This window comes from Daphnia pulex, chromosome 8, assembly GCF_021134715.1.
Source record: "Daphnia pulex isolate KAP4 chromosome 8, ASM2113471v1".
NCBI classification, from domain to species: domain Eukaryota; kingdom Metazoa; phylum Arthropoda; class Branchiopoda; order Diplostraca; family Daphniidae; genus Daphnia; species Daphnia pulex.
The window spans coordinates 2,139,452-2,153,524 of NC_060024.1; the positions used below are offsets into that span (position 1 = coordinate 2,139,452).

The 14,073-nt window shown below is 41.8% G+C and overlaps 1 protein-coding gene across 1 annotated transcript; it reads right to left on the bottom strand.

Moving 5' to 3' along the window:
- Positions 1–8,361: 8,361 nt before the first annotated feature.
- On the bottom strand, positions 8,362–12,768 carry LOC124200768. The gene is made up of 4 exons (XM_046597068.1): positions 12,415–12,768; positions 9,301–12,351; positions 9,141–9,233; positions 8,362–9,051 (listed from the first exon to the last, which is right to left on the bottom strand). Exons 1-4 carry the CDS (start codon positions 12,694–12,696, stop codon positions 8,575–8,577), a joined length of 3,903 nt encoding a protein of 1,300 aa, XP_046453024.1. The 5' UTR covers positions 12,697–12,768; the 3' UTR covers positions 8,362–8,574.
- Positions 12,769–14,073: the final 1,305 nt, after the last annotated feature.

The window sequence follows — 14,073 nt, forward strand, 5'->3', positions numbered from 1 at the left end:
TGCCAAAAAGACATTTACAGCGAAGTAAGACTTGATGATGAGCTCCTTTTACGTTATTTCTTTGCAAATACTACACACATTAATCACACTGGGCAAACGAGTAAAAATATTACTGATCGTGGAAATCTTTTCTTCCACATCGACATGGTTGATTATCATGGACTACTCAATATTAAGGACGGGATTCTTTGCTATGTCTCCGTGTTAAAGCTAGTCGGGTTGGGTTTGTTCAGGAGATAATTAATGGAAAACATCAATAAACACAGTTTTTATCACTGATTCCAACTTTGATTATAAATCTTAGTAAAAAAAACTAATTTTTAAGGTATTCTAATTTTACTTTCAGGAGTAGGGGTAAAAAGACAAAACACCGGTGCCATCTAGCAGCCAAGCACCCTAAGCTCTCAAGAATATATGCCACAAGGTAAAAGAGAGTTAGGCAGCTATGTGAAAGCAATAGAGATAAGAGAGTGGTGTCTCTTTCTCTTGGTATGCACGAATGGGCATCTGCTTGCAGACTTCCAAGAGCTTAGGAAGTTTGGTTCCTAGATGGCACCGGTGTTTTGTCTTTTTTCAAATTTTCCGTAAAGTAATTTGCAATATCTCTATATAAACCGTACATTTTAGGTATAGAGACATTAGGTAAAACAATAAATAATTTTAAATTTCGATTCCGATTATCCCGGAAAGAAATTTTACATGGCCGACATAGGAAAGGCCGAAGAGTCCCGTCCTTAATATTGAGTAGTCCATGTGATTATGCCCCCGTCGAGCAAACGTTTCCCGTATTTCTCTGCTTGACTGCGATCGCACACGAGACCTATCATAAGAAGCCAGTAAACCATTTCATTGCCGCAAAACACATTCCAGTATTCCTTTAGTTGCCACATAGTTAATCAGTCAATTATAAAATTTCGGCTTTATTATACAAATTTATAAAATTGAAAATTAATTGTTTTACTCACTTGCGATCGCAAACCAAATCACGGATGCATTTGTCCATGTAAAACATCATAAACTGTTCGCAAGTATGATCCACAATTTGCTATTATCTCTGCTGTTCTCTTTACTGACTTCTGTCAATGTCAATTAACTAGTTATACGTCCTTTGCCTTGCTACGTCGCTTCAACCTGTACGATACCAATAATTATTTTTAGTTCCAGTTATGTTTTTTTCGATTTACTTTTCTTTAGCTGGAGATTAGTAAAGAATTTTACCCCGACCATGAGGCACCACGTCGTCTCTCGATACAAAGAGCAATTAAAAGTCGCCACGGAGTACTTAACAAAAATGAGAATCCGCATTTTTTTATGCTGCGGATGCATTAATAAGTTAAGCTCTTTCGTTTCTATTATATGCTGAGCGGGTGTCATATGATGATAGCAACTGATGAAAGAGAATATAAGACAAAACAGACCATCTTGCTTGATGGCTTATTTGCGACATTCAAGAAATGTCACTGTCCCTTTTATCACCAATTTCTTTTCTTTTCTCGAATAACGTTAGAAAATCGTTGGCTATTACAACTGTGTGCTGTTAATTAATATTTCGGTTTGTTCGTCGCTTGTATTTTGATGGACATTCGCAGAGTTTGCGTCTCATTCGAAATATAAAGAACCGTCTTATTTAAGTCTTAATTTTTTTTTCTTTTTAATTGGACACTTTCGATTCTCCTAACTCTGCCTTTGCTTATCCTAATAATGTTTTTTGTCAACACCGTCCAGCTAATAATTTAGTCTTGTTTTGTTTACGAGTTTTCCCACTCCATTTATCGGCATGTAGCCTATACCTATACCCGTTTTCATATTTTACGAGGATAAATTATACGAATTGTAATTCTCTTTCTCAGGGGATTCTGAGTAGCAGCCCAACTCAATTCAATGTCATGAAAATACGTCTTAATATATTGCCTTTCGTTGATTTTTCATCAACACAAGCATGCAATAAGTTTAAAGCCAGCAGCTATTTACTGCCTTAACAAATACATAACAAATAAATCGCTGACGCTAGTAATATTCCTCAGGGTCGCAGGCAGCAATGAAAGCCCACCCCTAAAATGTCTGTTTCATAATACACAGCTACAAGTATTTAATCGAGTATTTAATTCTTTGGTTGCTCTTTTGAAACGATATACGATTCCACTTCGTTATCATTTCTATAACATATCGTTTTACCATTCTCTGTTGCTCCCTAAAGTTTGTTCTTTATTCAAGAGAGATTGTAGCATCCCTTGTCATCGTCGCGTCCTCCTATATAGGCCTACTACGTTCCTCCTCCTTTTTTAAATTTTGCCTCATTTGATTTAATTGCTGGCGGTTTCGTTGTTGCATCGTATCTGATTTTTTGCTTTAAGGATCAATTGGATCGACAACAGAGAAACAGCAAATCATGTGTCCATGCCTCCCTTATCAGTCTTCTTTGGTGTGTCCCTACCCAGCCGTCCCGGCATTACGCAGATCGATGCTACCGAGTGAAGATGGCGATTCTGAAGTAACGATGGTAGAAAGTTTTTCTCTCGTGAAGTTATCGTGCAGAAAATATTGATAAGAGTTTTGAAGTTCTTAAGATTTTAAAAGATGATAGAATTCAACTATATGCAATTTATTGCTATTGGACGACAGTATAATCGTTAGCTGCGAGACTGAGTATGTAACTAAGTAAGAATCCATAAAGATTATTTTTCATTTCAGAAAAATTATTCATTGACTGGGCCGAATAAATTCACCAAAGGGAATCTGCTCAAATCTGTCGGTTATACTTAATATTGAAAAGCTGCAGCATTATTGATAACACGATCAAGTATTAGAAAATGCATTTTGGATTTTAAAGGCATATAATATATTTGATTATACTAATATTGTCGATGTCTGCAATGATGGAAGCAATATTAAACGGTGGGAATGGTCCAATCTTGATGTTGGCGAAAGTGATGCATGGATTGGGGTTCTGGTAGACCAGGCAGGGGCCGTTGGGCTCGTTGTCCATCCACGTCATGCTGCTGCTGGGATCGTTTGGACTGCCTCACATGGAGATGGGCAGGACCATGCCCTTCCTCATGCCCTGCGACATTCAGTAGGAGACGCCGCCTTGCCCGTTTGACTGGCCGTAAAAGTTGCAGAATCCGTCCGACAGGCCGTTGAATCCGCCGAACGTCTGCTGCTGTGTGGTGCGGCCGTCCTGGACGTATTTAGAAGCGCTGTGCATCTCTCTGAGCTCGCCGTTTTCCGTCCCGTCGACGGTGACGAATCGGATGACGCCCCAATAGGCCTACAGCATATAGTTTTCAACGATGTCACATCAATAAGATACAACCTCGCCATTTCACCGTGTAAGAATTCAGCAGACAACAGTCGAAGCGTTTTTATTGCCGTAATATCTGCACCTGAAAACCGAGAAAGCCGAGACAAAATTCGACAGACGTGGAAAAAACATGTCGAACAGATCAATAGAATCAATAGAAACAGCGACAGGAATTGCCCCTTGTTTTTTACCATTGAGTTTGCTTTTGTTTTATATGACCAACGCGACAAACGCATCATCCCAAATCTGTATTATGGAAGAAAGCGCAAAATATAAGGACATCATTCAGATTTCGGATACGCAAGAGTTTCCAGTTATATGACGATGTCAGGGGTTATCAATTGGATATACTCGAGGATATACTCTCGCTGTCCCCAAATCGATTTTCTATTTAAAGTCGAAGATGACATGCATGTCAACGTAACACAAACTAGCATACTTTGTTCGAGACTTTTACCAATTTGGCAATAATGGCAATATGACCATTTACAGTCAGCAGAACGGGGATGGGAGTAATAATATTGACCGGCTAAACCAGTACAAACCCAAGAGAAGTATGCAAGCGAATTGTTTTCCCTAAAATTTTAAACATAATCAATTATACTTTAATCAAAGGTGGGGAAAAGATGGTTTCGTTGGACGAGTGGCCATGGAATACTTATCCGCATTACTTTGATGGACCTGCCTATTTGATGCACAAAAGTAACCATCCTCCCACTATTGGCGGCCATTCAAACAACGCCTGCATATTTCTTAGAAGAGGTCTACATAACCGAAATTTGTGCGGATAAAGCCGGACTAATTAGAAGAACAAGCGGCAAATGTTTACCAGTATGAGTTTTCTCCTTTTGAGCTAGCGCAAAATAATTCCGCTTCAATTTGCACTGTGTTAAATCATCGCCAGTAATCGATGGTTAATTTCGCTGTTCATCAACTACTAATTCTTTGCATCCTATTCAAAATAACATGTGGCCATGGGCACCGAAAACTGTGAGCACTACATGGGACGCTATTAACCTGTATCTAACCTGGAAGACTACGGTATCTTACATATCCCACAAGGAAATCGACGCATTCTACAGTGGACTGGCGTCCAATCCTATGAGTTGTGATTACAGAGACAGCCAAAATTTCTATTTCTTCCCTTTGGATTAAAAAGTGTTATTTGTACTTCAAACTTCATATTTTTGTAATCTTTATATTCTTTACACAATTCTTGAATGTAGTGTGTAGTTTGTGGATTGTAGAAAAGAAATATGCAATTCAAAGAATCTTTCCGCACAGCACGTGTGTAGTGTGTGTATCAGCCATTCTATTCAGTTGAAATAATATATCTTTCAGCACAGTTTTCCTGTCACATTTTTGTTTTGGTTATTCTCGGTGTTTCCACGAAAAGAAGAATTTAATTCCGTCTTTTTGAATTGAAACGACGAAAAAAATGATTCCTTCTCAGTACATCGGCAGACACGGGCTAACAGGATCAAGTTGCTATAATATATAAAGAAAAAATATAGGGAAAACGGGAAAACCCAAGTCGTAACGCCAGCTGCTGCCCTCCAGCTATGAGCGGATAACTTGCATTTTTATAATACGCCAGTAATAGATAATGACATTCTGAAATTGCATTATATATTGGATTGCACGGGGCTTGATGATACTTGATGCTGTATAATGTATATCGACAGTTATATTCAGCAATAGAAATCCTTGTGTTCAATAAATTAAGCAATTTACGCCCACAAACAAAACATGTTGCTAACTTGCTGAGCGTGAAAAAGGTCCAGCAATATCCGCACCAGCACACATCGGTTAAATTGTTTTGTTTTTATTCCTCATTTATCTCATGTTATTATCGTCTACACCTGTCCTCGCCTGGAACGACTTATTCCCACTATTACGTCATTATTCGTTCACCTAACGTCTAAATAAAAATGTATTGCATTTATATTCGCGTTCCAAAAACGACGTAACACGAAGACTAAAAATAAGACTCGATCATCCAAGAAGAGGAGACGAAGAGAATATTTGTTAAGATATTAATTTGAAAATCTAGAATTTACTTTTTAAGTTTTGGCTTATTGCTGCCAGTTTAAAGATTCCTGAGTGCTAAATACACATGTTATAAGAAAAAGTTCCATGTTAACTAAATAAAGTCTAAATTTCATACTCGTAATTTTTGTGTTATCGAATTGTTTCTTTTTTTTACTTTACTTTGTGTTAATTATTTTATTGAAGACCTCTATCGGTCACTGTTCTAGTACACATTAAAGAAAGCGATCAGGTTTTCTCTGATTGTGAAGTGTAAATACAATGTGAGATAAAAGCAAAAGGAAATTTTTCTCAATGTCAGTGACGCTCTCACTTCCCTCCCACTCGTCCATCACGAAACCTTCGCATAGAATTTCACCAATCGGTTGAGCCGTGTCTTTCTTGGAAGGATCGCTCATCCGGACAGAGATCCTCATCTTCCTCTGCTCTTCAATATCCGTTTTTTCGGCTGTGATTTTGGTGATTATCTTGTCGTATTCTTGCGACGTTTTCTCCACCGTCATCTTCCACGTCTCCAGCGTTATTCTCTCCTTGCCGGAAGTACCCACGGACGTGATGAGCTGGAAGAAATCGTCTGCATCGATCGATCATGGGTTAAATTTGGTGTCGTTGGGCACAAGAGACCCCTGGCGTTGCTCGACAACCAGGAAATTATTCTCCGACAGCGTCGTCCAATCAGCCAGCTGTTTTTCATTTTCATCCAACTTGCTCTGGACATCCCTTTCGATGGATTCGATGGCGTCCAACAGTTCAGTGTTGTGGATTCTGATCTTCTTGCGTTCCTCAATGGCCTTCATCAGCCGCGTCTTGATGTTTCTAAATTCGTTTTTCAGACTGACCAGTCGCTCCACGTTCTTCATAGTACCAGACGTCAAGTAAAGTAATCCGTGATCTTGGGTGTAGCACTCGGGTTTGGCCATGATATCGCATAGTAAACCGTAGTAAACACCAGCTAGGACCCCTACAATAAATGACATGTATCAAGAATTCAATACAAACTTAAATATCACACAATTAATTACGTTTTGTTCGGACTGGGCATTCTGACGGCATCAGCCTCCATTTTGGATCTCATATTTAATATGTACAAAACGTAGTCGTTAACAGGCAATTCCGCGACTCACACATCGCAAACTTTGTGGCAAGTCGGACACTTATATTTATCATAGCTCCGCTTTGCGTCTTCATCTGATTAAACGAATATTAATTAAGTAAATAATTGAATTCAATTTATATACCTTGTTCAAGCATAAGAGACAAAATGTGTGTAGACACGGTAAGAATTTTGGCATTCGCTTTGTCGCATCGAATTCTTTTTGACAGACTCTGCAAGTGAGTAAACTCTCGCCTTCTTTACCTTCCATTTTGAATAATACAAACAAAACATAATAAATAACAAAATAAAAATGTGTTGCATAAAATCCGCTTTGATGGAAAATAACAAACGACGTTTAGGCTACGTTACGAATCGTAGGAAAATGTCTTGCCAATTTTCCGATGACTCCATTCTATTCTGTGGCTGTAAGAAAAACAAAAACAAAAATGCGCGAAAACATTATTTTTTCCAATCAAGCCAATTCACAGACATCCCAGTCATCAAAGCAATTCGTCGTCATATTTAACATAGACTAATCAAGCGATTATAAAAAACAAACACTTTTCGACACTTTTTTGGCCATCTGCTGACATTCAGTTGGAATATCTTTTACGGTTTTCCTTGTCACAGATTTTGTTTTGATTATTCTCGGTGTTTCCACGAAAAGAAAAAAAATAATATTTGATTGCGTCTTTCTAACTGAAACGATGAGTGAAATGATTCCTTCTCAGTAGACCAGCAGCCATGGGCTATAACAGGATCAAGTTGCTAAAATAAACACCCCCAAGTCGTGACGCCAGCTGCTGCCCTCCGGCCATTAGCGCATAACTTGCATTTCTGTAATGCGCCAGCCGCCAGTATTAGATAATGACACTCTGCGATTTCAAATTATTTATTGGATTGCACGGGACTTATTGATGATACTTGATGCTGTATATCGACAGTTATATTCAGCAATAGAAATCCTTGTGTCCAATAAATTAAGCAATTTACGCCCACAAAACAACATGTTGCTGTGCGTGAAAAAAGGTTCAGCAATATCTGCACCAGCACACATCGGTTAAATTGTTTTGTTTTATTCCTCATTTATCCCATGTTATTATCGTCTCCACCTGTCCTCGCCTGTTCTTGTACACATTCCCACACTCAGCTTTGTTTTACTTCAGCAGCTATCCTGCTCCTCCGTAGTCTCATAATAAAATTTTAATTTGGAAATTGTTTGGTTTCTTATTCCGCCATCACGATTATGAAAATTGTTCGTGCATTCGTCGTAACTCGTAAGGATAAGTCCAATGACGTTCAGAACGTGGGTGCAATGACCAGTGCATCATCGGTTATACCTTGAGAACATACGATTTATTTTGTTCATTACATTTTTTTATTTGCACCGACCCACTGACCGAGAAGCTCTGGGACAGAAGCTGGTAAATAATGTCTCGATTTTTATGGGTTTTTGTTTTGTTTTTACTGGCCAGATCATTCAGCTAGTGAATTATTCGAAGAAATGCGAAATTGTCTGCGAATGCAAAACTGACATTGTGTTTTGGTATGCTGGCTTTGAATTATCTCGATTGTCAACACAAAATTAATAATTTAGACAAAAACGAATTGGGTCTATCTCGATTTTGTCATGACTGATGACTGTACAGAAAAATAAAATTCATGAAATCAAAACACCTAATTTGTTGTCTATGACTTATTAATTTTTTTTTTACAATGTTTGAGATGATAAAAAGCAATTAGCACAGACCACGGAGTAACAAATAAGAACTCCGCGCAAGGGAAAAGCAGTTGAGTTACGAACGCGAAAAATTGAATATTTATGACTGTGTTGAAATGAAATACGCAATGGTATTAATAAAATAGTTCTTGGCGTCAGAAACATCAAATTAGAATGAACGATAATTTCAACAAATTAATACTAAAAAAACAGGTTTTATTGATTCTTCAAAACATTATACATTAAGATGAATCACCATAAAACGCTTTAAGTATTTAGCATTGCTTCAGCAACTTAAAAAGCCATGACTTGAAACACGGACTTGCGATTGACTTGATTAATCTGGATTTAACAAAAAACAAACGAGAAAAAAGTTAAAACAGGGAGTGCAATAATGAAGAAGAGGAACTATTTGTTGTCAAGGGACTCTGCAATCAGCAGCACATGACCAAGATGTTCCATCTTTAGCTCAGCGGGAATTCCGTCCCATTCAGGGCCTTCGATTTGTCGGATGGCGTACAGCAGAGAGTTGTCGGGCGAAAGATCAACAGGAACGGGCTGGGAGGTAGAAACAATGTTGACCATTTGCAACAAAGTCTCCAGAACTCCATCACCTGGTTGGGTATCAGCACGCAACTTTTGGCTCGACAGCTGAGCCAAGTGTTCGGGCATCATCGTTGTCCAGCCCTCTGGGATTCGGCCGCCAAAAATATCGTCACCCTTCATTCTAGACACGATGGCTTTGAGCAAACCAAACACGTGACGAACTTCCAGTCTCAAATGACGATTGAGAACGCCCAGCGTGGCGTTCGACATGTGACGCTCGGTTAGGACTTCTGCCCTCAATAGTTCGTCCAGTACGTCCGATATGTAATACTTTCGCACCTATGGCAAAAAAAAAGTAGCATTAGAAATGTTAAATGGTTTAGTGTTTAATTAATTGCTGCATCAGCAGTCAAAAGTGCGTTTATTACCTTGCTAATAATAAGGGGTTCAGTATTAGAATGGAGATGTGTAATTGCCGAAATCAGGATCGATCTAGCCTCAGCTAAGCTTCGATTCTTCTCCTGTAATTTTACAAAAGATAATTTAAAGTAAGACACAAGAACGGAAAACGATAAAAACAAATCATACCAAATCCACCAGGATGAGTTCCTGTAATTGTGGAGGAATGGAAGACGGCTGCCAAGGTAGAGAACGCCTCTCGAGGATCGCCTGAAAATTTCCCGATTCCACGTCTTCTTTGAAAATAAATTCGGGGATCGTTTCAAAAGAAAGGTCTTCTGCAATAGTGCTGCCGGCCGATCCTAAAACGGCAGTCATGGCAAAAGATTCTGCTAGTGGCAGAGTGGTGTGATCGATGACGTGATCGCGGATAAAGCGATCGACTTCTTCAGTGGAAACGTGAGCGTACAAAGACTCGTCAAAGTCGGCCAAAGCTGCTGTACTGCTGCAAGAGAGCCGGACCCGACCCGAGCCTGTCCGGCAAAGAGGCTGGATGAATCTGGTGAGAGCGATGGACGATGCGGCTTCCACAGCGTGACTCAATAATTGGCAACTGAAAGTAGTCTCAGGCAGTTCACTGCCGGCCAAAATGAGGATAAGAGGAGCTGTCGGATCCAGCACGGATTTGGGCCGGATATTGACATCGACTTGTTGGCACTCGAAATAATCCAAGAAAGTTTTCTTCTCCACGTTCTCCAACTGACTGAATCGATCCCACAGTTGCTTGAAGCCGTCAAAGAGAAGCATCACGTGGTCTCGGGAGGCAACCGGACGTCCTCGATCCAGAAGGATCGTTTTCTGCAAAACGATTTCCGTGATCTTTTCCAATCCCTGGGCGATGGTCATACGATTAGCTTCTTCTAGAGTTATTTCTCCAAGTAAAACGGTGCGAACAAGGGCAACGAAACGCATAGCTTCGCCAAGGTATTGCAAAGCGTTCAGCTTCCGCATTCCGTTTTCGTCATCCAGCAATAAATCCAGGAACGGGAAACTCCGGCGCAATTGTCCATTTCTGGCGAGTTCTAGTTGAACCGACTGTCGATCAGCAAAGATCCTTCGAGCGTAGGCCCAGTGCGACGTTTCATTGTGCAATAAAGATTGGCGGAATACCTTCGATGCTTCGTCAGATTGTCCGGCGATGTGGTCGAGTTCTCCAGCTAGATTGACCTGCTGAACCAACAATTCGGCCAATCCATTTTCAAATGCTTCTCTGGCCTGCGTTCCGATCGCGAAATCGGCCTTGTTGGCAAGAAATGAGGGATTTTTCGAAGCAAATAATTTGTGCAGCAACAAATGTCCGATTCGGAACTTGTCCGTCATATTGAGCTGTGGTCTAGCGGTCACCAGCAACTGACAAAGGAGATCTAGATGGACAATGACGTGATTCGACAGGAGTTGAACGAGCGAACGACGATCCTCAACCGGCTGGCGTTCCTCAACTGGCAACGTGAGCACCAACGCGGCTATTTGAGCTGGGCCAGTCCGTGGATTCAAGGCAGCAACCATCAAGGCGAGTGCATTGAGCAAATGTGCAAATCGGGTAACGGCTGGAGAACAGTTTCTCACAGCAAAAGTTGGCGTTCTAGAGGGCGTTCGGGTTACGTGCATGCCTCTGGGCGGAAGAAAGTCTTGTGGCGTAGCGTGACGGACTCCAGCACGAACAACGTGATTGTGACCCAGTGCAACACGACAATTCACGCAAATAGATGTGGCCATTGGCTGTCCACAGTTGCCAATGCAATTTAAGATTCCGCAGCTGCAAAGATACCAACGTGCTGGTTCCAAATTAAAACTGTGCAGGTAGGGATGATTGTCGATTCCGGGTAAAAGAAATCCGGCCGAAGCGACCAGATTGGTAGTCATTACTCCGAGGAAGGTGATACTTTTGGCTTCAAAGATGTCAAACGCGTGATAAGCCAATCGAGCGACGAAGGGAGCCCAGTCGGGTTGGAGGTCCAGCAGCAAACGATAATGTTCGAAGGCTCCATTACCGAAGATCTCACCATCCATCAGGCGCTCTTGAAAAGGGTTGGCTGTAACGGCTGCAGATTCCAGGGGGAAACCCAGTGACAGCGGTGATAACGTCCTGATGTAGTCGTTGATAATTCTGTGGTGGTTAAGTTGTTCAACTATTCTCTGATTGCGAAACATGTTGCACAGCCGAGTCTCTTCTCCCCCTTTCGAAGAGAAGCGCAGGATGAAGAAGAGCAGAGAGTCGGCGACGGTTTGATCTGGCTGACTTTTCCGCCAACGAGCCCATTCTTCGATGACATTCTCTACTCCATTTTCATTCCTGGAGAGTTGCTGTCGGATGAGGGCTAGTTGTCGAATCCGTCCAACCGTCCAGTTGCCCGTCATGGCGGCTTGAAGCACATCTTGGGCTGTTTCCTCCTCTTCCGGGTCATTTTGAACATCCTGGTCGCCGCAAGCGACTAACGCAAGCAATAAATTGCGAGCATTGGCGTTGATTTCGTTGGTCAGCTGATTGCAGCGGGTCGCCAACAGGAGCTCGTCGATGATTCTAACGCCGGATCGAGTAGACAAAATTGTCCGTACGATGACGGTCAGAAATCGCCAAGAGACGCGGATACGGAAATCGGAGCTTAGAATGCGCTGCAAAAAGTCTCGGATATTGCGCGGATTATTTTTGTGCTGCCGAATAAAGAGTTCGGCCACACGTTCGAAGAAGAACATGAATTTCTGATGATCCTGGAAGAGTGATTCGATTGTTTCGGCACTTGGCGCTATTAAATGGATGCCCTCGATGTCATCTTCTTCTGTAGTCAGGGGATGAGCGCAACTGGAACAATGTCCATTGATATCTGCTCCGGCGGCATTCTCTTCAAGCAGCACGATGGAATGAGTGGTTGGGCATTCTCCCAGGATTTTGGCAAGCTCCTCGGGAGAAATACAAGCCGACGTGCTCTTGAGTAAGGCGTACAAATCGGCCTGCCGAACAATCTTTTCAGGTTGATTTCCACTAGAAACTCTTGGTCGGATGACTGAGGTAATGACAAGCTCTGTCAGGTTGCCAAACAGTCTATCAGAAACCTGCAATTCCGGCAGTTTAATCTCCGACTCGGGATCAAAGAGCAGGATCCGTTTGGTGATTCTCAAACCCAGCCAGAGTTGAGATATGTCTTCCACGCGATCCAGTAAACTTGTAAGAGCTGGACTCGCCTGATGAAAAGTTAAGAACGTTTAGAAAACTGACAAATTTAATAAATTCGATAATAAAAGTACTTCAATGGATGAGATCGCCTGCATAAATCTTTCGTGAGTCCTAATGACATCGGGTGAAGCCAACGCTGCCAGTGACAAGCGAGCAGCTGCTTCCGTGAAAAGTTCCCAGTCACGCATCCGGACGGGGGAAGCGCTCCAAAAGTCACCGCTATCCAGTTCCGCCCTAGCGAAGGAAGCGATGCTTACCAGTTCAAGAGCAGCAATCACTTCAGCTTGCCACTGCTGCCAGTCGAGAAAAAACTCGTTGGTATCTTCAAACAGGCTGTCGATAATAGTACTCATTTTTGACAAAGGTACTTTTCTCAAGCAGCGATGCAGATGCGGAGGAATGCGGAGCAAAAACCAATCAAGAAAATAGGCCTGATTGAAGTGAACAAAATTTAGAAATTAGCTATCAAGTATAGAGGCATACGAATTATTTTTTTTTTAAATACGAACTTCTTTAATTGATTGAGATTCTTCTTCTTGGTTTTTAGCCACATTATTCAGTAGCCACTGCAGCGGTCCATTCAAGCGCGAGTCACAGCGTTGGGCGTAACCGAGGTCGAAATTGGCCAACAACCGGCCAAAAGGTCGAGTGCAGGAGCGGAAGCCGAATGGCATTTGAGCGAGGGAATCGGATGAGTTGGGCGCCAATAATCGATCAGGATAGTTGGCGACGACAAAGTCACACCACAGATCCATTGACGATATGTCGGATACGCGCCAGACATCACTGACAAGTAAAAGGTTGGCAAGTGAGTTGCTAATTTTGTTCTTGAAAACACCCCACAGGCTCTCTGTCAACGAAGAAGACGAATCGAAATTGGGGTCACTGAAGGCCTCGACTACGTTCCAGGTGATTCTGCTCTCTTTTACTTGGGCTATTAAACACTCTGTTGATAAAAAAACCCCAAAAAACTTTTAAATCAAAACGTTTCTTCAAACATTAAATACTATGTCTTTGTACCTTTCAGCAATTCGAGCAAATGTTCATTGCCGGGTAGTCCTAAGGCCGTCCGCATTCCACCGTAGAATTGTCCCAAGAAAGAACGTAAGCTGGCAAGCCTTGTCTGCAAATCGGGACCGAGCATTTCGAGCAAAAGTGACTTGAACGATTCGTTCGGCACATTCTCGATACAACTCGATAATCCAGGCGATTGGATGAGCTCTCTCAGTGGTATTCGGTATTGATTTGCTGGGCCGCTATGAAGGACCTCGTCAACGAAGCAATAGTCCCAACCATCGCCAAAGGAAAAGACCCAGTGCATGTTGATTGGGCGTGGATCGACGTGAACGACGAAAGCGACACGGCATTTGGTTTTTTCAAAACGTTGATTCACTTCGAACTTGGCCAGTTGAAATTGCTCGATCGGACCAGTCACCGCGTCGTACTGGACAATGAGACAGAAGTCGGGATCAGCTAAATCTTCATCGTCGATGGAATCCACCAGCCGGATGAATTCAAGTTCACTTTGGACGTCAAACAGCCGGATAGTGAATGAGTCGTCCAGGGTAATCTCCAAATGGCGTAGTGTTTTGGTCAGGATGACTATTCGATTCGATCTGATATTCCGGAGAGCGTCGTCAATGTTTTCTAAAACAAAGTTGTTGCGGTAGTACGAGCAAAAATCCTGCAATGAGGGACAATGGCAACTGGAATTCCGTTCCAATTTGATC

Bases quoted from the DNA above. Each gene is read 5' to 3' on its own strand.
- LOC124200768 (XM_046597068.1), bottom strand. From the start codon at position 12,696: ATGAGTACTATTATCGACAGCCTGTTTGAAGATACCAACGAGTTTTTT. The intron at 12,352-12,414 runs GTACTTTTATTA...ACTTTTCATCAG, and splicing joins AGGCGATCTCATCCATTGAA to GCGAGTCCAGCTCTTACAAG. The intron at 9,234-9,300 runs GTATGATTTGTT...GTAAAATTACAG, and splicing joins AACTCATCCTGGTGGATTTG to GAGAAGAATCGAAGCTTAGC.